The 25,915-nt window shown below is 43.0% G+C and overlaps 1 protein-coding gene across 1 annotated transcript in view; it reads left to right on the forward strand.

Annotated features, from left to right (window-relative positions):
* Positions 1 to 2,312: 2,312 nt before the first annotated feature.
* ADGRF5 (adhesion G protein-coupled receptor F5) overlaps positions 2,313 to 25,915 on the forward strand; it is a 41,019-nt gene continuing 17,416 nt past the window's right edge. The window contains exons 1-8 of the mRNA XM_064707822.1: positions 2,313 to 2,514; positions 18,802 to 18,953; positions 20,070 to 20,213; positions 22,339 to 22,399; positions 22,979 to 23,143; positions 24,534 to 24,713; positions 25,089 to 25,216; positions 25,666 to 25,724. Of these exons, the coding sequence (XP_064563892.1) occupies positions 20,112 to 20,213; positions 22,339 to 22,399; positions 22,979 to 23,143; positions 24,534 to 24,713; positions 25,089 to 25,216; positions 25,666 to 25,724 (695 nt within the window). The 5' untranslated portion in view covers positions 2,313 to 2,514; positions 18,802 to 18,953; positions 20,070 to 20,111. The remainder of the gene's footprint in view (positions 2,515 to 18,801; positions 18,954 to 20,069; positions 20,214 to 22,338; positions 22,400 to 22,978; positions 23,144 to 24,533; positions 24,714 to 25,088; positions 25,217 to 25,665; positions 25,725 to 25,915) is intronic.

The raw sequence follows: 25,915 nt of genomic DNA on the forward strand, positions 1-25,915 counted from the left end.
ATCCATTTATCTTTTTGGCCATTCACAACTAGATGGTTACATTACACATTATTGTAGTGATCATCCTGCTATAATGAAATTCATACAAGTGTGATAATTAGCCTAAAAAATCCTTATTATAAACCCAAATCACCTCAACCTGAAAGAAACCCATAAAGCTGAGTGATAGTAGCATACAACCAAAGCACTCTGAGTACCCAAATTGGTTGTTCTGTCACTGCAATGAATTCCTGGTGCTTCAGGAAAAAAAGTCATCTTCAGAGATCTTGTTCATGAACATAAATAGTTTCAGTTGACCACTGGCTGCAGGGAGGCAGTGCAGGGCATGTTGCTCCTTTTGGAGACCATGCAGCCTTCAGCACTAGAGTCAGTTCTAAATATATTCCTCAAGTCAGATGTATAATGAGACATTTCATTACTTCCTTCCTTCTCAGCACACTACAGCAAAATGAGCCAGAAATAAAGAATTAAACTTTGCTCTCCCCAATATGAGCAAAGTTTAATTCTTTGCCATCTGCCAGGATCACGAGGACAATTGAAATATCCCTTTATTGTCCACGTGCACATTAGAGCGTTGCTAGCCATGACATTCCTTGATGACATGACAAGCTTGTGATGAAGGAAAATATTAGCTTTATCTTCTTTCTAGTGACCCATGGCAATAATGATTTCTATTAGATATAGGTAGTGCAATGCTCCAGATACTGAGGTTGCCGTTAAATAGAAGGAAATATGGATCACACCATTAATCAAAAGCACATAAAGATGGGGTGTGTTGCCCAGGCTCCCCCCTATCTCTTTTTCTCTTTTTCTGTTGATAGAAAAAGTATATGTCAGTGAGCATGTGGGTGAGGTGTATTCAACAGTGAAATGTCCAAATGTTTGTTCTTGCTTTTGCAGTATGAACTGGATCAGGTAGAGTAACTTAAAAGTGATCCTGAGTGGAGATTTCAGGTTGCTAAAATAAATTCTTGCTGTGTGCAGAAAGAAGGGTGCTATTATATGCAGAATCTGGAGTCCCAGATGCAATTTTCCATCTTAAGACATCCTCAGAAATATGATCCATGCATACCCCAGTCAGGCCCTGAAACACAGAGGGGCAAGCTGCTCTCAGCTTCTTGTACAGTCAAGAGGTAGAATCTGATACCTCTCATCAGAGATGAGAGATGCCATGGCCCATCTGATGGGTTGATGTTGGCCCATGGGACTGCAGTTACCTTGCAAGAACAACAGAGATGGTGCAAAGCCAGGAGAGACAACAGCAAGGAACACGGTGTCCAGGGAAGTGGTGGAGGAACTTAAAGGACCTGAATGTGGTGCTTAGGGACATGGTTTAGCACTGGGCTTGGCAATGCAGCATTAATGGTTGGACTCCATGATCTTAAAGGTCTTGTCCAACCAAAACCCTTTTATGGTTCTGTGATTCTAAGGAAGCCATTACAGTATCCTTCATTTATCAGAATAACCAGGTTCTGAGCTGTGGGGCACCTTCCCCACCTTCCACGGGTGCAGTCATTTGGCTAATGCTTGAAAAATCCACTCTGAGAGCCCCAGCTGGAGGCAAAAGGACCTGCACAGTGCAGTTTATGGGCTATTCCAGGAAAAGTTGTTCTTCTTGATGCATGAGTCTGCCCAGATTTCTTCTGCACCTTGACAAGGAGCCCTTGCAGCACAGCTGCATTGCTGGGGTGTTGCTGAACACAAGCTCCATGTGGAATGGCTCTCCATTATTTCTTTGCAGAGTACCCCAGCACCTTGGGGAATGAAAGGCACTATAGCTGAAAGTCTGAGGAGCACCTGTAGGCTACAGATTATTCAGTATAGTGAAAACCGAGGCTCTCAGAACAGCTTACCCTGGGTTAAAAATAAAAAAAGTAATTTCTTTTACTTTCACATCCCTGATGACCAAAAAAGTGTTCTGCTCACCTTGAAATCACACTCCCCAGAAGCTCTGTTAGCACCCCCACCCAAGTGTCCCTTACATCCACTTTCCCCCCAACAGCAGGAAATCGCTTAGAAAATATTTCCAGGTTCCTTCCTGGCCAGAGGTCACCTCTGTGTTTCAAAGCAGCAGGAATCACCATGTTCTCTGACACAACAAATGGAGGAGGAAGACCTGTCCTGCCCTTCCAGCTTTCAAGCTTGTGCTTTTTAGCTGTAACTCCACCCTACACTGGTGGAGAAGGGATCAGTTCCCACTGATCGCAGGAAAGGGAGGTCACGAGGTTTGCTTGATTAAATCACCACAAGCCAAAAGGTTTTTTCTCTGCTCACTGAGGATTGCTCACGGGCTGTTTAATTTGTTCCGAAAAGAAAAGCAAGACAAAAAAAAAACAAACCCCAAGCCCAAGAAGCAACAGCACACAGGGAAAAGCAGGTGTGTCTCCAGATCCTGGGAAAACAAAGGGCAAAGGCTGAGGCAGGAGGTGACACTTGGATGGGAAGTTTCCATCCCAGCGCAAGAGGACAAGTTTGGAAAAGACTCGGAGGGGACCAGCACTTGTTGCCCTGCAGGTATGGATGCTGTGTGTGAAATGCGGCATTGCTTTTATGCTTTGGGGAGGGCAAGGGTGGCTTGAAGGAATTTGATTCTGACAGATTCTGACAGTGTAGTGCAAGCTTTGCATCACCAGCAAACCTGCTGCAGGCTTTTGCCAGGGGGACTGCAATCGTCCCAAGTTTCATTTTGTGGTGATTACTTGGCAGTTTTCTGTAGGATGGTTTTGGCTGTTCAGGGTATGAATTAAGCCATTCAAGCTCCTCGCAAAGTGCTACAGCCTGTTCACTTGGCTAGTGAATGCCAATAGAGGTTATGATTGCTTTAGTTTAAGCTTGGGGCTGCAGAGGTAAAGAGGGACGTGCACGGAAGTGCTGTGCTAATCCTCATTGCGTTTATTACCTCCTAAGTTGTGCTGCAGAGTTTCAGACAAAAAAAGTCAACTGCAATAGCATTTAGAACATTTTTTTCTTTTTTTTCCACTTTGTTTTGTACTTGCTGTGGCTGGAATTTGCAGTGCAGATGCAAGCACTGTATTTTGTTAGCTGTATAGAACGGGTTTGTTTCTTCTAAGAGCAATCTCCCTTCAGTTTCATGTTAGGTGAAACTTGCTGACAGGGGAGAGGGACTTGGAGCACTCAGAGCCACAGACTGAGGAACTGCTGTATACTGCCTTTGAGCATCACATTTATCTTGTTTCCATTCTTTTCTACCTGTGTTTTCCGCTTCTTAAATGAAAGAAAATTTTATGGTGTTGTGCTGGAGTGCTGCTGCCAGTGTTCAGTGTCAGAGGGGTTACAGAGAGGCTTTCTGATGCTTTCACCTCTGTTGATGTCTATATCCCCAAAAATTCTGCTCCATTTCCAAACATCTCTGGTGCAGAAGTATCCGCTTTGCTTAAATGGTCATGATTCAGAAAAAAACCAGTGCTGTGATGTGACCCTGTACAACCTCATTTCTCTCTCCCTGTCATGGGAAAGCAATGCTCACCTATGTGCATGAGGAGTTTTGGATTTGGGGGAGAAAGGTGTTTTTGTTTGAATGCTGTAACTCACACTTTCAGTGGCAGTTTTATGAGGCAATTGGCTTGTGACAAGAAAGGCAATAGCAAAGCAAAGGATGTTGTGAATTTGAAAGCCTGAGGCTCCATTTCTTCTACTTCTATCACTTGCTGTTTCATGATGAAAATGGTATTTTGCAACCCATAGATTTTCTTCTCACCCAAAAAATTCCTCATCTATTTCATCCAGTGATGTCTGGCAACATTGCAGAATGAAGTTATATTTAAATAAATTTAGAGGCAAATCTTTAGCACCTGGGTAGCAGTGAAACTTAACTGAACTCAGTGATGGGTCAGCCAGCTCTGCAGAAACCTGCTGTGACTATTTGGCAACTGTCACTATTGAACTTCCCTAAATTCATCTGAGTTTGCCTCTGGTAATCCAGGTTTAAAAAGCAAACACAGAGAACATGCGTAGGCACTGGGAAGATATCTTTGTCCTGATCTTCTTGGTTATTTTTATTTTTTTAACACCTCTTAGGCAGGCTTAATAAAGAAGTTCTCCAACATCTGAATTGGAGACGTGGGAAATTCCTCAAACTAGGCAGAGCTTCCTCTCATTGTTATAACACAAAAGACCAGTGCAGCCTTTACTAGAGTTCCTTTTTTTAACCCATTCATCTTGACCAAGAAATCTACCTGTTGCTGCTACTGCTCAGGGCTGTGATTCACAGTTTCCCAGCAGATAAGCATGGAAGTGAATTTCATCATCCACAAAGACAGCATTATTCTGAGGTTTTATTGCATTTGAAACTGAAATGGTTTGCTGCTGGAATTAATCTCAGCCTTGAGCAAGAATCATGGCTTTTCAAGATCAAATGAGATGAATCTACAGTAAAACCAAACTTCTTGCAGAAAACCATTTCCAGTTTTCCATGAAAGAGTTTCTCAGGACTGTGATCTTTGAAAGGGGTTCAACTGACATTCATGAGCAGATCCACCCCCATTGCACGTTTATATAGAGTTTATTTCTCAAATGATCCTGCATGTGGCTCAGCCTGCCTGGGGGCAGTTACCACCCATGGGTTAATCTGATCCTGCACCTGCCCTGCTGGTAAGGAACAGCAGCTCTACCCCTTATCTATGCTGGGCAGCATCCTGAGAGCACTGAGCCAGCACTGGGTGAGGGCAGGAACTGTGGGGCTGTGATAGTGGCCCTGAACTGGTTGTATTAAGAATGTGGATGAGATGGAATACACAAGGTGGGTGTGCGGGAACAGGTAAAATGAGAAAGAGATAGCAAAATATTTGCAATGGCTTGTTTCTCTCTGATGAATGAATGTTTTGATTCCTTGTTTGTTCAGCTGGTTTTTTTTTAGAAAATATTAGCTCCTGCAGAGCAGATAATTCACTGTAGCAGATTGTCTAGTAATTACACTGCTATATTTGCATGTTTTAATGCTGCACCAGCGGACTTTGTTAAGGAGTTTTTGACTACATTTGCAGCCTGTTCCAAGTGCTTATCTGCTGTTGATGGTGGCTGGAAGAAGTTTCCCTTTCACAGCCATCCCATGACATGACATGGATGTTGTAGCCTTAATCCACCATGTCTACACACAGTTTATATCTTTTCTACAAACTTCAGTTTATTCCTGTTGAAGCCTGCAATGAATTCTGCCCCAAAAACCCTCCCCTCTCCATCATAATTCCCATCTGAGCAATCCAAACAAGATGGGTGTGATGGGACTTTCCTCATAAGGTGCTTTGTTTGGATTTGTGGCTGAAACAATGTTGACACCATACCAATGTTTTGGCTATGGCTGAGCAGTGCTTGCAGACCATCAAGGCTTTCCTTTCTTCCCACTGACTCTGTAGTGAGTGGGATGAGGGTTGGGAGGGATTACAACAGGGAAAGCTGACTTGAATTCACAAAAAGGATGTTTCAAACCATATAACATCATGTTCAGCAACAAAAAAGTAGTGGTGGAAGTCAGGGCTGTCTCCCAAACCTGCCATTGCTTGGACATTTTCTGGATATACATCTGCTTGTGGAACGTAGTGAAGGATTGCCTTCACATCAGTTTTCTTTTTCTTTCCTCTTTCTTTCCTATTAACCTATATTTATCTCAATCCACTAGTTTTTGTACTTTTTCTCATCTTATTCTCTCCTCCATCCCTCTGACAGATGGGCAGTAAACGAGAGCCTGTGTGGGTGTTTAGACAGACCAGGATTCTGGCAGAGGAGGTTCCTGTTTAGTCCACAACAACAGGATATCTAGCCCACCCTTCAGACACTTTCCAATGGGCCACTTTTGAATAAACAGAAGTTTTTCCCAGCCCAGGAAAAGAACCTTTGAACTCCCTTGTGTCATCTCCATTGGCTGATTTACACAAAGTAATACTTGTTTCAGGAAGACCTCAAAGGTCATCTAATATCTTTCGCCTGGTATTGAATTCCTTCATTCTGGATGAAAAGGGAGTCACATCTCATTTGCCTTCTAGGTACTTCCACATGTTTTGCTTTATCAGATCATTAGTGCAGTCACTGATGGGTTTTTCCTGTCCCAGGGTCTCTCTAAGCACCTTGTGAAGCAGAGATAGCAAATATCATCTTTGTGTGGCAGCAGAGAACTGAGGCACACCGATAGCCAGAGCCTGCTTACAAGGTTGGCTGCTGCCAACCCAGGGCCTGCCTAAACTCACCTCATCAGCATGGAGAATGCTATGGCAGCCAGGTTTGAGGGTGCTTGTGAGCAGCAGAGCTGTATGCATGCCCTATTTAAATCTTAATATGAAATATTAATTTCCAAATGCCTTCCCTCAAAACATAATAGAGCTGTGATCGAGTATGTAATTTACTGTCTTCGGAAATTCCTCAAAACGACAGAGCTTCCCCCAATTGTTCATGCTCAGAGGAAAAGCTCTACTAGAGTTCCTGCTTTGGCTCAATCCTGTGAGCACAGGCTTGGCCCTCCATGACCATTAAACTGAGTGTGTGAAAGCCATCTTCATTCCAAAGATGTCCCTACGTGCCTTATGACAGGCTACTCACAGAATGCCCCTTGCTCCTGAAATTGTTTCACTGTGCCTTTTTGAGAGAGAAATTCTTTAAATTCCTGCACATTGTCCCTAAAATTTGGGTTGCCTGACCCTAGGCCTGAGGTCCTGGATGAGCCTGTGCATGCCTCAAGTGTCTCTGGCAATTAAACAGGACTGATGGCACTTCCTTCCTTCCTCCTGTTATCCATCCTGTTTCAAGTCTGTGGCTTAAAAGGTTCAGCTGCTGTTCATAAACTTTGTCCCTTATTGCAGTTAGGACACACTGCATGTAAAATCATAGAATCACAGACTGCTTTGGGTTGGAAAGGATTTTAAAGTTCATCTCATTCCAGCCCTTTCCACGGGCAGTGACACCTTCCACTAGACCAGGTTGCTCCAAGCCCCATCCAGCCTGGCCTTGGACACTTCCAGGGATTGGGCAGACACAGTTTCTCTAGGCAACCTGTGCCAGTGCCTCATTACACTCACAGGGGAGAATTTCTTCCTAATAATTAATCTAAACCTGTTCTCTGTTAGTTTAAAGCCATCCTCACTTTGTTCTGTCACTGCAGCCCTTTTGTAGGCCCTTTAGGTATTGGAAGGAGCTCAAAGACCTCCCTGGAGCCTTCTCTTCTCGAGACTGAACAGCCCCAGATCTCTCAGCCTGTCCTTTTAGGGGAGGTGTTCTATGTTGCTATTGAAAATCTGCTTTAAAAGCTGCCTGCTCTTTTCCTGAACGCCTTGTTTCTGAACAGCCTTGCAATGGTTCTTCCAGGACTGCTCCAGCATCATAGTACCAAACTTTCAATCTGACAGCAGTTAATGGAAGCTTTCTTTGTCCCTAATGTAAGTCCAGGTGCTTTTGAGGATGTTGAAGCAGAGGAGGTTTCTACTGAAGCAAGGCCTAGATTACCTGTAGAGTCAGCAGAGAGAAGCACAAAGGCCTCAGAAAATTTCTTGCGGGAGATGCAACCAAAGTTCAGCACCAACTTCATCCCATTGAGCTGGGGGATGGGGGAGCTGGAAGAGAACTGGAGAACCTTCCTGTTCTTGAAATGTGCATTTTATTTTAGGCCATGCTAAAATTAGGAGAAACAGTGTCACAGCAGCAGGGCAGGGCGTGTTAACCCTGAGACCATCATCAGGGCATGGCTCTCCTCCACAGGCCTGAACTCTCCTTTTCTCCCTATACAAGGAGCCTAGGCTGTGCTGCTGACTAGGAACAGCCCCTGGCCCATGCTGTTCTTTGAAGGATTCCTGTGAATCTTGGCATTAGCACTGTCTGAGACAAGGAACCTGGTAACTATGGACTAGGCCTCCTAAAGAAAGGCAGAAAGAGACCTCAGCAGCTCATCTACTCAGGCCCTAAATCTCATGGCAGGTGCTTGTTTAGGCTCTCCAAAGGCACCCTGTGGCCGGAGAAATGCCATTCCTTGGTGCTGTATCTCATGGTCAAACCTGCCATCAGGTTTAACTTGTCTTTGCCATGCTGTATGCCATGTAAACCCAACAAGCACCACAGGGGTTCACAAGCCTGGATCATCCCTGGTCTCAGTCTGAAGAGAAGCATCTTTATCCTTGGCATCAGGTGTGAGATCAAGCCGCAGTATCATCAACACATATGTGACTTGTTTGTTTTAATAGTGTTCCGAAGACTTTAATGAATAATAGACTTTAGACATGCTTATCTTCAGACTGAGAAAAATTTGAAAATATTATAGACAGGTGTAGCCTTCCAAGAAGTTAAATAGTAGCACTTTTTTGCCTTTCTGAGTTCTCCTGTGCTCTGAAAGACAGATCAGTACAAAAATAGTAAGGCTGCAAATTAAATCAGAGAAACAAAATAGAAACAATTATTTTTTTCTCTCAGGCTTCATAATAAGAGAAGGCAATTAAGAGATATGGGCAACAGAGGCCTGCCTTCACTGCTTTGAGGGATTTCCCTCCATTTATATGATTCTATGTGCAAAAGGTGGGTACTATTCTGTACTTCCATCTTTTTGTTGCTAGGTGTGACAAGCCAGGCCCTCAGACAGGAAACACCTTCTGTCCAGAGCGCGATTGTACAAACTCCAAAAGGCTGACACCTACACAACTTACAGGAGCTTCCTACACAGCCAGCTGCAGTAATAACAGGAAAAAAAATCAAGAGGTTAATAAAATGAAATGAGCAGGAAGCATGCAGTCATCAGACTTTCTAGTACTTTAGTCTATAGAAGTAACCCATGTCTGGCCTGACTCAGGGACCCAATCCAAAACTCATTGCAGCCCATGGAAATTCCAGTGCAACGGATATTGTGAGACCTCACTCGTCACTACATTGATATGGGAGTACGTGGCAAGTTCCTCCTTCCCCAGTACTCCCACAGTGCTGAGCTTCAAATATCTTGTGGTGTTACTTCTCACTGTGAATTAGGCCTGCACCCCACTGCAGATGCTCCAAAAAGCACAAGGAGAAGACAAGGTTCGTGGGTACATCCCTTCTACCATCCCAGTCATCAGAGATGAACTGGTGTGTGCTTTTCCACAGTCTTTCCAAACATGTGGTACCCAGCAGCCACAAAGGGCTGAAATAGGAGCATGGAATTAATTGGCTAGAATTTTTTTTCTTTTTTTCTTTGTTCCTTCTCTACAAAAGTCCAACATGAAGGTCATGGAGGAGGACTTAGCAGGAGTAGAGAAAAACCCAAGCAGAAGTGAGAAAGAACTGCCAGGAAGAAGGCAAGAATTAGGCAGGGCTTTCTTTTTCCAGTAAAGTGCTGATTTAAATGCCATTTCACTTTGGTTGCATCTATCATTGTTTTCAGTCTGGCATATTAACATGCCATGTGGCATGGGGGACATTCATACCTCTACTTATGAGTGCCATGACATCTATTTGCACAAAACCAACAAAAATAAGAATTACCCGTCTATTCCCACAGAAAACAAAGCCTCTGCTCATGTCTGAGAGATCCTTGAGCATCCCATCAAACTCAGCCCCCTGCACCATGCTAGGCACAGAGCTGGAATAACACAGCTCCACAAATATCACAAAGAAAGCATGCACAGCTTGTTTATTGCCTGTTTGAATCCTTATCACCAAGTAGTTCAGTTTTGTGTCCTTGATTAATTTCTGTTTATTTTATTTTTGTTCTCATTCAGATGTGTTATCTAAGGTCAGTGCAACTTCCCTTGTCCCCCCTTTCCCTTTCAGCCAACTCTCCCATGAAATATTGTTGTGCCTGGGTGTGTGTTTCTTAAAGGCATTGTGTGTTTTCTGTCTGAAACAAACATTGTCTGATCATCCAACCTATTACGCACTACCCAAAGGTCATGCTTTATGCAGAGAAAGGAAAGCTCTTCTGTTGTGGCTGAGGAATAACAAACTGGACAGGCACTGAAAACAAGGCTTTAGCCCCAGAGCTCAAGACTCTATGAACTGGGAAAACGTTCCATAGTTGTTTGCAAATGGTAACCAAGGTTCAGCTGCTACAGGCTACTGGGCAGCCATAGAGCCAAAATGTGCCAAACTGTGCCTGTGCCAGCAGCAGATCTCCCCCTTCACACCTTCTAACCTGTAGCAGCTCCTGGTTCCTCTCTCCAGGCATCCTTCCCCTCCACAGATCTCACAGCACCATAGGCCTCATCCAAAATACCTAAGGGAGGCAGAGTTGTTCAAGCCACAGGAAAATTCTGGCAACTGAGCCTAACTATGTTACACAAAAAAAATCCAGCCAAAGTGGAAAGATATAGAGCAGGTACCAAAGAGGCAGGAGGACTGCTGTGCTAAAATGGCATAGGAGTCTTCATCCTCAACAGCTGATGGGGAATGTAAAAGTGACATATGGGGTAAGAAGCCATGGAAAAATTTGTGCTATCTAGTTAGACAATTAAGGATCAGACTTGACCCTAATGAGTGTTAGATTCAAAGCAAGCAAAGGAATTCAGACCTCCTTGCTCCTGCAAATTATGTATTCTGCACACTCTCATAGATTTTCCTGTAATTTACTTCATTTATTTCAATAGGCCATTAGAACTGTTAAACACCAATGACCTGCCTTTGCCTCCAAAAATCCCTGTAGCTCTGATAGCCAGAAGTGAAAATAACATTCTGAAGATGAGCTGCTGCAAACTTACTTCATTTTTGTAAAACTCTTCCCAGGGGCCTCTGCTATAATCCTTGTTGGATAAGAACCAACTGGGCTAGACAATCCTTGGATCCAACCAAGGGCAAATGTGTTCAGGACATTAAGCTAACAGAGCCCATTAGAAAGGGGGGAGAATGGTCTCTCAGTGTGGACAAAGGAGTAAAGAGCACAGAGTTGAGGGCTTTTACAATGAGGCTTTAAAGCAGAATATGTCTGCCTGACCACATTGGGAGCTCTTGGCCTCAGTGACCCAGGACTCACAGCCACAGGAGAGGGCCAAGAACTGAGGCTGTGGACTAATACCTGCCTCACAAAGAACTGCTGGTTGAAGATATGTTGTGCCTGCAAGGTTATTTGTTTTCTTCTTCCTCATGATGCCAAAGGTGTATTCATCTCCATTTTGGTACAAGAGGGGCAGCTTTCCCAGACACAGCATGTAGAAAGGTTACAGCCAACAGGAAAAAAATACTTTTATGTGGGATGGCTGCATGGGGAAACATAACTCTAAAACAGAACTGCTTGTTTCCACTTCTGCATTTATAACTCCTTACCAGAGAAGCCACTCCAGGGTGAGTGTATCTTTAGTCCTGTGATTTTAGACATTGACAGGTTCCCCTGTGCCTTTCCTTTTCCAGGCTAAGCAGCTCTCTCAGCCTCTCCTGGTATGACAGATGGTCCAACTTCTTAATCATCTTCATGGCCCTTTGCTGAGCTCACTTCAGTGTATCTCTCTTGTACTGGGGAGCTTAGGAGCTAGATATTGTGCTTGAGATGAATCCAGAACCAGGAAATCTTCTTTTTCTTAAATCTAACATCAAATGAGAAATGTTGTCAGAGAGATTCTAAAAAAAAGACATGATGGGCAGGATAAGAAAAGCTTACAATATGTCTGCCTGTAAGAGACAGAGTTGGTAAATCAGACAGAAGGATAAGGTGGAATAGGCCGGGTCCCTCTGAGTGAACAGAGGTTACCTGAGCAAAGGAACCCAAGTAAGGAGCCCCAGGTCTGAGAGAATGTCTATAGATGCAGCCCTGCTGCAAGGGATTATACAGAATGCCAACAGCATGTTATTTCTGGTTCTGGTAGAACCCAAGTGTCTGTATCATGCTACACTGCCAAGGCCACAGAAGCCATGAACTATCCCAGAATCACAGTAGAAGCTGAGTTGGAAGGGACCCACGAGGATCATTGAGTCCAGCTCCTGGCTGTGCACAGGACCATCCCCAAGAATTCTGTGGACATCACCATCCTGCCAAAGATGCCCTTTCTGTCCCAACACAGTGATGTGGCTTTAAGCATGGATGTATTGTCACCCAGCCCCATGGGAGAGGCTGGCCACAGGTCCAGCCTTGGTGTGGTATCTTCCCAGAGGGGTCAGATGTACACTGGTCAGCAACCAGGGCAGTGTTCATGCCTCTCCAAATGTGCCAGGCTGTTTCTCACCTTCCCCCTTCCCTGAGGTAATGCTCAGCCAGTGACTGTGGCAGTTGATGCTTATTCATGCAAGAGTGCCCTCACTGATCTGGCAGATTGCTGTTCTCCAGTGACAAGCAGTAAATCCAGCTGTGAACTGTGCCAGAAGGGCTATGAAAACATTGCAAGGCTGTTTTCATAGTTTCACAGTTTTAACACTGTCCAGAATATGTTAAAAATGCTCACAGAAACTTCTTTTGGCTGGTCTAAGAGTATTAGAAATGCCCGGAGAATGTGATAATTTGGATATTCAGCTGGGCAGTGTTCTCTGTGCTCCCAGTCATACAGTAAATGGTTGCTATTTCAGCTTCTGTGCCCTGCAAACATGAGTCCTAGAGAGTTGTTCCCTCCTTGCAGGAAGTCCTGCATGGTCGTGGTATGATTTGAGCCTGATCCTCAGATAGCTGGGTCTAAATTATTTTCATTTTCCATGTAGATTATTTGGCTATGTAAAAAGGTCATCAACAATTCACGGGAAGGCTGACAGAGGAATAGAGGAATCTAAAGTCATAATCATAGGTCAAAAGTAAAGATAAATACTGCACAAACAAGGATGGAAAATGTGAGCTGGTGTGAGCTGATGCAGAAAAAGGTGTGAACCATAGCCCTCCTCTGGATATATTGTTTTGGGGAAACCCTTGATAAGGCTGTAGGTACAGTTTACCTCCTCTCTGCTTAAACCTGTGAGAATATTGTGCTGCAAAGGTCAAGAAAGGAATGCCTAAACCTGGATAAGGTAGAATAACAGATTGGAAAAGAACTCTAAGGTCATGAGTCCAACCATTAAGCCAACACTGCTAATCCATCCAGTCAAGTCCACATGCGCACATCTTTTAAATACGTCCAGGGATGCTGACTCCAATGCTGCCCTGGGCAGCCTGCTCCACTGCTTGACCACCCCTTCCTTGAAAAACTTTTTCTAAATGTCCGATCTAAACCTCCCCTGGAGGAATTTGAGGCCATTTCCTCTTGTCCTGTTGTGTGTTACTTGGGAGCAGAGCCCGACCTCCACCAGATTTCAGCTTCTTGTCAGGGAGTTGTAGAGGGTGAGAAGGTGCCCCCTGAGCCTCCTTTTCTCCAGGCTGAGCTCCCTCAGCTGCTCCTCACCATACTCGTGCTCCAGACCCTTCTCCATCTCTCTTGTCCTTCTCTGGACATGCTCCAGCACCTCAGTGGCCTTCCTGTCATGAGGGACCCCAAACAGAACACAAGATTTTTAATGTTTCAACAGTGCCAAGCACAGGGGAACAATCATTGCCCTGGTCAGTCCAAGCACAGCACTTGGAACACAGATCTGTGCTCTTGCACATCTCTGGATCTCTTTGAATTAATTCATTGCACAAATTGAAGTGTATAGATGCACAGGTAATGAGAAGAGATCAGCAAAACTTCTACCCATCACCCCACTGCCACAAACCCACATGGATGCAGAATCAAAGCCTCTCCTCCATGTCAGCAATTGTATAGCCTGTTCTTAAAAATCTCTGCTGAAGGAAACTTTGCAGCCACCCTGGTAGCCTAATTTTGTGCTTCTAAATGTTATAATTACATATTTTCCATAATCACCAGCATATTTATTTTTGCTTCAGACTGTGTGACTTCAGCCAGCTGTCGCTGTGAACATCCATGTCAGTCCTTTTTCAAGGGACAAACTGTTATTGTGTCCATACCTGAGTCTTGTCCTATCTAATCTGAACAACCTTCAGCCTGTTCACGAGATTATGGCTCTTGTCATTGAGGTTATACAATGCTCTTGTCCTAGCTCTCCTTTGGATGCTCTCCAATACAGCAATATCCGGACACAGGGCTCCAGCCAAAACATCAACAGCATCACACAGTGCACTTTTGTTACCTCCCAGGTCTCCAATTAAAAATATTTGCTAAAAAAAAAAAAAAAAAAAAAAAAAAAAAAAGGAAGATATTTTAACATTGTTACAGTGAGTGAATTTAGATAGCAGCTTCTGAGGACTCCAGAATAATTTCTGCAAGACTGAGATGAGCAAAACTGTCTAAAACAGATAGATATAATAAATGAAGCCCCAGGCATTGTCAGATTCACCCCAAAAACTGTTATCTCAAAATAAACTACCTATTATCTCCAATATGCTTGGGATTCACTCTTTCCTCACATATTGAAAACACAGCTTTGGGTGTCTGAACACACAAAATTCAGACTCAAGAACATGAGGTGGTGTAAGAATCTGCAGTGTTGCATCCAGTTTCTGAGAGGTTCTGGCACCTTTTTTCTGCATTCGGATACAGTTGACAGTGAGGTTTGATTGCAAAAATTGCTGAGATTAATTTCTAGACATGAGACTGAAGTGCGAATGTCCATGACTGGAATGAGGAAGGGTGAGTCAAGAGAGCTGCAACAGCTTCATTTCTAAGTTGTTTCCACATTTGCTTTCTCTTTGAACAGTATCTCCCAGGGTGCAGCTGTGTGGGAACCTTACCCTGGCCTGTCTTTCGTGACAGATGAAATGTGTTCACACGCTTTTGCAACAGCACATTTCCAGTGAATTACAGGACCCCTGTAGCTCTGGCCTGGTTTGGATGAGCACTTCTGATTCAGAGCAAGCGTCCTCTAGCATGCGTCTTGCTTTCTTGTGCCTGTGAAGGTTAATTGCAGACTCAAATGTTTAAATAAAAATGTTGTGGGGTTGAGAGTTTAGAATCCAGGAAGCTCACAGTTTCTGGTGACATGACAGTACGTGATGAATGAGTACAGGAAAAAACATCAGGACGATCAGGACATCCCCTGTGCTCACATACCAAGTTGATTACATACCTAATCCTCTGACATTGTATAATTTTCACATTCTCCTGCAAAGTAAACCAAGATTTCTCATACCTTTAGGCTGCAGCTTGATGATAAGCCTTGAGCAGAAACCCTCTTTTAAGAAAGCCTTGCTGACATTCTTTCCCATTCTCACACCCCACGACGCTGTTTCTTAAAATTTTTGGGAAAAAACCAAAAACAACAGCAATTTTAAAAAAATCACAAATGAAACCACAAAAAAAAAAACCTCCTTAAAAAAAAAAAACCAAAAAAAAAAAACCCACAAAAAAAACCCAAACAAACCAAAACACAAAAGCTTGGGGAAAGCAGGTTTAACACAAACCAGTTTTGCAGACAAGGTCTGGCAATGTGGAAGGTGTGACTCCACCACAGGCACAGGTGACTCAGCCTAAGCCAATTCTTCAGCCTCTTCATCTCAGCCTCTGCACTGGCACTGCTGATCATTCAAACCTACCAGCAGTCAGCCAAGGGAGCAACTTTGGGAGAAAATGACCAGCTTTTTCTCTAGGGATAGAGCATGAACTCGTGTTGAGTGGCTTGCCAGGGCAGAAAGCAAGAGGTCCTCCTTGTCCTTACCCTCCTTCCCTGTCTGCCAACCCTTGTTCCATCTCCCTTCCCTGCTTGGGGCCACTTAGGTGCTCCTCTTCTTGCTCTGGCTCTGGCACTAACTGAGACCTTCTCTAAACAGAGCAGTGTCAGATGAAAGTGAGCTGGACACCTTATTGCTGCTTTAGTTTTCTGCAGGGACAGGGAGTTAAACTGAGTAAGAATCTGGAAGGCCAAGGCCATCAATAAAACCAAACTACAGAGAGAGAGGTGGTGGCATTAAGTGCTGTAGATGTAGCCTTGGACTTCTACTTCTTCAGATTCCTGAACCAGCTTGAGTGGGCAATAAATCAGAGCGATGGCACCACAACAGTGAAGACAAAGACATGCTGTAAGGGTAACCAGGGCATCAGTCATACCAATTTAATCACCTTAAAACTGCTGCAAGCAGCTGAGGTCTGACTCACCACCTTGCAGGGAACAGCAGGCTAGCAGGTTTGCAGAAAAGGAAACAGACCTGACTCCTGAATTATCAGTGTTAAAAAAATAAACACAACATGAACTTAATCCCAGGGATTTCCACAGACCTCAGTCAGTCACTGCCTCACTCACTGCTGTGGAAACAAATTCCATTGATAAACCAACTGTTATCAAACACTGTAGGGACAAGGGTTCCACTCTTACTTGGACAGATGTCCCCTGTTTGTGTGTTCTTGGCTCCAGATATTGTTCAGTGTAGGAACATACATAACACATCAGAATTTCCCCTGATTTCTGGAAATTCCCATAGCCATCAGAACCACAGGTCTGCATCTCTGAGCAGCTTCTCCAAGGGCATAAATGCGTCTCCACAGAGCCTTCCAGGCCCAGCAAGCAGGCTGCCAGCTCAGGTAGGAAAATTTTAGGGATTTCCTCCTTTATAGTTTAAGTCATAGCCCACAGACACTTTGCCATAGCTACAAAACGTGATTTTGCTGCTTTCAGTCCTCAACACCCTGTTTTGTTACAACAAAGAAGGTGAGTAACAGCAGGGGAACAAGTTAGTCCACTAATCTGCAGATAAGACACTGAGGGATTCAGATCAGTGCAGGGGGAAATAATGAGTACAATCTGATGAATGGTATCAGGAAATATCTCCTCTTAAATGCCTTGTGGGTTTTCTGCAGTGGCATATCTGCTCAGTCTCACATTTGAAATTTGAGTGCAGGCTCCAGAGGCAACTTCTTTTCTGGGCCGCAATAACTTGTTCAACTAATTATAAAAGTTCCTGTGGTTTAATATCCCTTTGAGAGAGCAGACTGAGCTATGGTAGAAAGCAGATGATGTTTAAGATTAATCTAATCAGAAGATCTTCTCTTTGAACCACCTGAGAAGGTAAATCTTACTAAATCTCTGGGTGTTGTCTTTATTTTCTAAAATGTGTGATGGTGACTATTGTGCTGGGTGGATTTGCAAGAGAAGGTGTAATTATTTTACAGCATTCATGAAAAAGAGAAGTTTAGAGAAAAATTAATAAGAAGGTCATGTATCTCCCTTATGTCCTGGGTTAAAATGAGACCTTGCTATTTACCTCTAGGAATCCTCTGCATTTTAGTATTAACTTTAAACAATATTTTCCAGCCTGAGTGCTGTGGAGAATGAGCATTTCGTGGCAAATCTGGACTTCTTTAGCTCTCTGGGTCCTTTTCAATTGAAGATACTTTTTGTTCCCCAGAGACAATTTGTATGAGAAATGAGGAATATGTCTGCACATGTGCTTTGCCCACTGAAGGCAGACAGATACTTGAGAATTTGCTCACTAAAAGTTTTACACCAATGTGTTATTCACTGAGAAATAAATAAACAAAGGGAACAGCCACATTGCTTGAGAAGAACATTTAATACTTTTCCCCATTTTCAACTTGTTTGTTGGTTTTCTGGCTTTCTAGATACTGGCTTGGAATGTTTTGGAGCTTTAAATAGCTACCAAAGCCTGAGTAGCAGCTCAGGTCTCATTTGCATGAGTTGTCCTCTATATGGGGTCTTACACGTACAATTAACAGGGTGTTTGCTGTCAGCTGCATAAAGTCACACAGAAGATGTGTTTGGAAATAGAGGCTGACCCCCAACATTTGAATATGAAGGCAAGTTGGGGAGCAGGGCAAAAGATAGATGCAAAACTCTGCCAGATGATGTTTACTCTCATCATAGATTTTGTTTAATGACCCTTTTGCCCTTCTATTATCTGTTTCATTAACCTGTTACCAGTGTAAAACAAACTCTTTGTGCAGATTACGTTCTTTTACCATATGTTGTGAGAATATGCTGAGTATACAAAGCTACCAGAGACCTTTGTTTAGTTAGTGCTTCAATTATTAAGTCATGTCACTATATGAGGAACTTATGTCACAGCTTATAATGTTTCCCTCATGATCCACTTTAATCAATTGTGATCTTGAGATCAGCCAGATCCATGGAAGTCTTGAGGTTTTTACAAGTGGATGATGTCTTCAAAATAGGAAAATAGTCTCAAAATAGTCTCTTTTGTAGAATTCTGGATATAGTGACAGACATGCCCAGGAAACTGAAAAAAATTCTCCACATTTTCCCCCCAATTCTGTTAGCCATTCATTGATTGGATTAAAAAAGCCTGTAACACTCTTTTATTTTAGTTGATTTTGGAGTGGGGTAGGAAGATACTCTGAGTCACTGTGATGCCCTTTCTGGTTATTCCTGTATAGGAGTATAAGAGCAGCTATACTGTGTTAGCTCAGATGTCTAGATAAAAGAGGAGTTTTTTCTTTGTTTATTTATTTTATTTTGTTTTTATTTACTCTTGTTTTGGTTTTGTTTTGTTTATATTTATTTGGAGGGTTTGGGTTTTTTGTTTTGGTTTTGGTTTTTTCCCTCCATTAATATCGTAAAATATCTTAAAATTAATTTTCCTTCTTTAATTGCATCTCAGAATTCAGATGACATTTCCTTCAAATCCATTTCTGAGTAGTAATTGTCAGTTCAGAGTCCATCACAGAATACAGACTGCCATGATCATTTCTTTCCACCTTACACTTATGAATTCTGAATTTCATTATCAAGTCACTCAGTCTTCTGTGACCCCAATGCAGATCTTCACAGGCAGACTTTGCTTTTGCTAGTCTCAACCAAGTAAAATTTTCCATGGTGTTGCATCACTGACCACTGCCTTTTCCACATCACTTGAGAACAGAGAGCAAGGTACAGGCTTACACCTCACTCCTGCAGAGCTCTGGTGATAACATCTCTGTATTGGAAAAGAAAATAATTTATCCCTACTTTTGCCTCTTATCTTTTAACCAGGTCAGTATCCAGGTGAAGTCCCACTCCAGATGGATCTCTCTAAGAATCACAGTTGGTGAGAAAAGTCACAAATCCCTGCTGGGCACCCACCTTGGTGATATCAAGTACATGCTTGGCTATAAACTCCTTGCCATCCTCTTACAATTCAAGAGGTGAGACCACAGATCATGTTCATATTGTTGTTTTCTGTCATGGACTCATCTGAGCAGGAAAGTGCCAGCAAAGCCCCAGCCTGCCTGGGAGCCTCAGTTCTGATAAATAATGATTGCAATAGGCAGCCACTGATCTCAGGAGGTGCTGATTTTTCTGTTTTCCCCTAGTGATTCACTGCCTTGCAAAACTTGAGTTTGGATGAACAGCCTTTTCAATGTGAAAACATTGTAATTTTACAGGGATTCATGATTCTTATCAGGCTGATGTTGTCCACTCAGGCTCTGTCCAGTACTGTGCTTAGAGCCTTTCCTCAGTGCTTAAAATGATTTTCACAGTCCTCTTGGGTTCTGCCTTTTTCTCTTTTTCTTTAGGTCTCCACTAATTGCTAATTCTGGAACTAAGAAGGTGCTGCTTTGTTTGGAATAACCAGAAAGTGCATATTCACAGCAAAATATTTATCTTTTATGTATTCTTCACCTCCCTTTCTCTATTCCCCTTGGTTGCATAAATGTGTCAGCTCTTTTTATAAGGGTCCATGAATGTTTTACCTCTCCCTTTATGTTTCATCATCCAGTCTGCTGTGTGACTAAATCAGCTCAGGAATTAATGAGGTAGAAAATGTTATTGGGGTGTGGGTATGTGTGTGTGTGATTTCAGGCACCACGTTATATTCTTGTGTGACATGGTCCTTAGATTTTAGTTTACTTATTTGTTAACTCAAGTGCAATTAATGGAGCAGTTTGCTAAAACCTCAAGATAACACAGATTATTTCCAGGAGATGCCATTCTTCATTGTGTCCATTGCTAGCCAAGGGGTAACAAACACACAGACATCTGTACCTGAGCCCATGGTGATGCTACAACCCTCTCCAGTGGGATACAGCCAGTAGCAGAGCTCTCCCTGCTGCAAGAGGGCAGGCCCTCACTTGCAGCAACATTCCTAATTGCTCCCTCATCTCCTGGCAGTGCATTTCCCAAGTACCACCAGGAGGGATATTTGAAGATCCAAAGTCAACTTTTCTCAAGGCAGATTTTTAGCACCTCTTTTTTTCTTGATAGGAATCTGCTCAGGACTCTGCTTTCTTCAAACAATTTCTTTCTCCTGTTTTGAGTAGGTACAGCTGACTTCAGGCTGCAGAGCAAAGTCACCAGGCAAAATGCCATCCCCAACCACTACAGGTCTCCACTGCCTCTTCCTGCTGGCCTCAGCCTGCTGCCAGATACCACAGAGCTCAAACTTCTATCCATTGTCCTATGTAGTGAGTATCCTTCCCCATCCCCACTGGTTTTCATTGGCTCTCTGCTTGTATCAGCCTGATGTTCTCCTTTACACCCACAAAACCTTGGAAGAAGTCAGAATAATATTTGGGGGGGGGCGGGGGGGGGGTGGAAATCTGAACCTGGAGTGTGTAAAAGAGGTGGAGAAATCCAAAACTGGGTTCTTCATGTTTCCCAGTTTAAAGTCTCTCCAGAAGGCACTGAACAAACAACATGTTTCTCACTGTGTTGGTCTGCAAGGGGTTTTGGTTTCAATTACTGTCCCTGGAGCTAAGTGTACATAACATATATGTGGGCACTGCTCCTGGGTGGAATTCACCCATCCTAAGAGAGAGGAACCAAATATTTCTAGAAGTGACATGTTTGCAGGTAGGTGACAGGACTGTCTCAACAGCAGGACAAGTGCACATGACCAAAAATCTACTCCTGGGTGATTTGTGTTTAGATATTGCCCATGAACTGAGATTTTACTTTTGTTTCCCACTTTTTCAAGAATCCTCATAGATCCTTTCTGTTTCACTGACAGTGTGAATTCTGGAAAGCCATTTTGTGCTTCATCCTGTGTTTGTTACCAGACAGTTTCTGCACATTTTTCCCTAACAAAAAAGACAAATTTTCCCTAACAAAAAAGTCAAAAGAAGAACAGAGAAACCAAGGTCCTAACCAAATGGAAGTAAATATAATCTGGTAAATCCACCAATTCTTGGTCATCACAATTAGTATTAGACCAGACAATACTTCTTTTATCTTCTCCATTGTGAACAAATGGAGAACCTCCTTCTTTTGAGAAAGTTGAAAAAAAAGGAAAGGAAATGTGAAGAGAAAGGTGGGAGCTCCTTAAGCTCTTTCTACCACTGCCCCCTCCTTTGGCAAAACAAGATATGTCTGGTTGCAGCAGCCCCATCTGTGCTTCAGCAGATGTCTAACAGTGGCCAATTATCTAATTTGTTCTGATTTTTCAAGCTGAGTCTTCATCTGAGCACTTAGGAGTTTTCATGAAAAAAAAGCAACACCTTTTTTTAGCACCACTGATCATGGGACAGCCTGCAGATGAGTCATTACATAATGGTGTGAAATATGTGAAGTATTTGGCAACCTAGCAATACTCTTTGATTGTTTGGGAGAATAACTGAAAGAGGAAACCACTGAGTCCAAACCTGGAGGAGGACGTGGGTCACAGCGCACTTTCTGTAACTCCTGCAGCCAACCAAGGTGTATCCCAGCAGTGCAAAAAGTGCCAGCATTCCTTGGGATCCTCACCCCAGCACAGCTGTGATACAAAACCCAGCTCTAATCACACACCAGATGGTTCCTTTATGTAAAGAGACGACTCAAGAGTTGCCAAGCTATTCACCCTTTCTGTAAATAAAGGTTTCAGTAGGAACCAAGAAGCTGGCAAAGCTGCAAATTTCCTGCCTGTGTCTTTGCTTGTTCTTTAGCCTTTCTTGCTAACAGTGGTGCCAATGTATTTTTAGGGCACAATTAAAAAAAAGATAAGATGGTCTGAATCTGACTTGGCTGCAGCCTGTGTAAACCCAGCCAGAGTGAAGTGGTGCTAACTCCTGCCATGGTCAGCTGTGTGTTACTGATGGCCCCAAAATAGCTGACCTGGAAACTGAGCTGGAGCCAAGGCTTTTCAGTCTCCTTTCTTCTCCTGCTCAGGCTGGCTCTGCTGCTTCAGAGGAAAGCAAAACGTGATCAAAGTCCAGTTTCTGGATTCTAATGCTGAGTGGCCAGGTTTCCCAAGCAGTTCTCAAGGCGGGCCCAGGACTAAGAGCTCTGTGACAGCCCCGTGGAGGTCTTGAGGCTCAGACACAAAAATCCTCCTGAACTGGGACAGTTGGCTTGCAGAGATATGAAAAGAGGCATCTGCAAACTCAGTACATCCCTTAGCTGGTGCTTAACCCTTCCCTGCTTGGATGATAGAAATTTTCTGTTTAAAGAGGAAGATGGGGTGGGAGGTTGGAGATGTGAGACCAAGATTAGTGGGAAAAAATTATCTATGTCAGTATTTTCTTCCCTAATTTCTTTTGCCAACAACAGCAGCTGAAGTTTCACTTTGTTATTGTCATGGAACTTCACCATTTTATTTTTTTTTTCCCACAGATTGACAGCACGCTAGGGCAAGAAACCTTCTTCCCAGAGATGCAAAGGCAGAAGCGAAACAGTACGTACACAAATGTTTGGTAACAGAGCAGGTTTCCAGTGGGCCCAGGGTGAAATCACTGTCAGGGACAGCATCTCCTGCTGTACTGAACTGGAAGCATCAAGGATGAGGTGTGGTAGTGGTTGTACCCTGGCCAAACACCAGAGCGCCCCTCGCTCACTCTCCCTCAGTGCGATGGGGAACAGAATCAGAAGGATAAAGTGAGAAACTCACTTTATCTCATCACAGGATGAGATAAAGACAAGATAATCTTGTATGGCTCAGTCTGTGGTTGGCAACCCATCAACTTACTGATTCTAAGGAGAGAAGGGATGAGACAGCTCTTCTATGAATATATTATGTCATTTGTATCAGCTTCCTATGCTCTGACACCAGAAAAATCTGGCTTTTGTCAGACAAGGAGCAGATAGAACAGAAACAGAATATCTGCTGAGTGGGAAGCAAGTAGATTTCCTAAGCAGAATGCCACACTAAGCAACCATTAAATAGCAACAAAGACCCCAAATGCTAAACTAGAGGCCATCAATTTGTGATTACCCTCAAACACATCTTTGCAGTCTCATTCTATTTCTCTTTCAGTGTTTATTCTTGACCTTCCCTTTCCGGAGCATACTTTTGACATTGAAGTAAGCCTGCAGGATTCATCTTATCTGGATGAAATCAAAGCCTATTTTAAAAATATTGATCTTCCAATTAATATTTCAAATGTACAAACAACAGTTTCAAACATCAGCATTACAACAGGTGGGTTGGCTATTGATTTGTTTATTCTGGATAATGGGGGTTTTGTCAGTATTTGAGGTCTCCCACTTTTACCACCCATCATACTTCAGAATCAGCAAAACTGAACCATCTGTGCTCCTGCTGAAAGACCCAGCAAGGCTGAAGCTGTAGCACACAACATCATATTTGTTATCTGTCTCTCACCACTCCTTTTTATATAATGTTGGCATTAGGAATAGCTCTGAATGCTTTTCCTAAGGAAAGGACAAAGCCAGAGGAAGCCTGAGCCAAAGGATTTTGCTCCAGCTTGGCTGACAAGCAGTCTGAGTTACTTTCAAGTTTCAGGAAGCTGTGACAGCAGTTATCAGACTGTTTATTTCCCTCCTCCTGTATCTGGAACGTAGATGGCTGTAAGAGGCTGTACTCTGACCCTGACAGGGAAAGGCTGCATGAGATAGAGCTCACTTCACCTATTCCTACAGGGTAAAACAGGTTTTATTGCACGAGTTGTGGTCGTGCAACATCACATCCAAGTAATACAGCAGAGCATATACAAGCACACCAAGCATTTACAACAGCAGGAGATTTGATACCTTCTTGTCACTGAGCCCTAAAGCAGCAAAAGGAAGTATTCAACTGTTTCCAAAGCAACATGCAAATGCATCTTATAAAGGCCTTCAGGCTCACATGTAACGTGTGAAAATCAATTTGTTAATCTCTTACTTTGCCGATGACACATTAAGAGTAGAAAAAGTTACAGTGATGTGCTCTCTTTTGCCTTTTTTTTTTGTGGGGGGAGGGGTTGGTTTTGTTTGGTTGGTTTGGTTTGTTTTTTTTTTTTTTTTTGTTTTCATTTGGTGGTTTTGGGTTGGTTTTTGTTTTGGTTTTGTTTTTTTGATTGGTTTCTCTTTTTTTAGTGCTTTAAAGCACTTAGTGATTATGCTACCTTCTATCACATAGGAGGGGACAGAACAACCAGAACAACACAACACCTCATTAGCCACTGGGACTCTGAATGGTCTCGCTCTTACAATCTCTAAAAGCTTGTACACTTGCTTTCAGCTCAGGTGACATAAAAACATTCAGTCTGAAAAGTATTATGGGACCCTGGCCAGTATGCCAGGTAAACTTTTAGGATCAGACTTCACATCTCCATTCAGTTACTTGAAAGCAATTGATCAGACTTTTCCCTGTGCCAGTCTGGCTCCCATTTCTTGTTGGTAATTTACAATTAGTGGAGTAAAGTTTGAAAGCTGTCAGATCAACATTTTAGCATCATTCAAGTGAATTCACAATAAGGGCAAGATTTTGAGATCCCTCTCATGAAGATAAAGAAAGGTAGATATTTATCTTGCAATAGCTATGCCCCATTTACTATTCTCATGCTATTTTTCTGTCTGTCTGACTCCAGTCTGCCTGCCCAGTGGTGAGAATAGCAGCTGCTGTTTCTGTGAAGATGGATATGCCTGGCCAAGCACAGTGTGCAGTGATGTGATGCCCTGCCCTTCTCTGAGCCTGGAACCAGCCCTGCCCTGTGGCTACATGCAGAAAATGCCTTTCTATGGACCCTACTGTGAGCCCCAGACTGAAGGTGAGGAGGCACAGGGCAGAACTTCATTGTTGTGCAACTTGCACACTGCTTAGATGTCAGAATAGTGATGAAAGGTATGATGTAAAAGCACATCAGGACTGAGCTGGCTACCACTCAGCCTGTGAATGTGGAGGAATGTCTGCAGAGATGGTCTAAAGTTCTTCTCCTTCTGATATGGGCCCACCTTGACCCAAACACTGGCAGATATTTGGAGCATTTGGAGTCCCAACTCCTAGCATCACTCCCATGCCTCTTTGGGACTTTCAGCTTTCGCTGAGCCAAGAAAGTTTAATCTCATCAGATTTTAGACAGCTTTTCACCTCATAAGCATTGTTTTTTATCATTTTGCATTTACTTTTCTGTCTTTCTTTACAGAGTCCTGTGGTATGGGAGAGCCCATTTTAATGAATATGTCAGTCAGACTTGACTCAAACTTCCAGGATGATCTCAAGAATTCTTCCTCTCTGTTATACCAAAAATACAAAATGGACCTTGAAAAAGCGGTAATGACTTTATTTTTTTTAATCTCTGAAGGTTGAGAGCCCCCTAAGTAATGTGGTGTTTACCCTAAGCTCCTGGGTGGTCAGTGTCTCTGTGGGGAGCTGGGAAGCGTGCAGCAATGGGAGCTGAAAAGTGGGGCAAAGCTGACTCCATTGATGGCAATGAAAATATTCCCATTTATTTTAATACACAGGGAAGTATTTAGGGATCTTTTGTATATAAAACATGAAAAAAAAATTCCTATTATTGGTCCTATCTTAAATCCATGTGGGTACACATGGAATGAAACCATGAACAGAAATGTGTTCCATGACAGCAGGAGAACACCAGGCCTGTTGTATCAGATATGTTACATGTCCTTACTCACATCAGGAATTGAGAGTTTCCTATTTTAAGCACACTTCAGTAATACACAGAGGACTTACACCATCTCACCTGTCTTTGTTTACAGTTTAATGCCAGCTACAGATGTCTACCAGGCTTTGTATCAGCAACAGTAACAGGTTTTAGGTAAGTAAATAATTTCATTTTTTCCTGGGAGACACAAATCTCCCTGTCCAGTCTCAAGGCGACACAAGTCAGCAAAGGTTACATTCACTCTGCCTAGAACCCACTCCCAGCATGCACACACTGAATAAGAGAATAATAACTGCAAAGCAAAGCCCAAGTATGAACATGGAAATGGGATTATGGGTAGAATT

The sequence above is a fragment of the Zonotrichia leucophrys genome, chromosome 3 (assembly GCF_028769735.1).
Source record: "Zonotrichia leucophrys gambelii isolate GWCS_2022_RI chromosome 3, RI_Zleu_2.0, whole genome shotgun sequence".
NCBI classification, from domain to species: Eukaryota; Metazoa; Chordata; class Aves; order Passeriformes; family Passerellidae; genus Zonotrichia; species Zonotrichia leucophrys.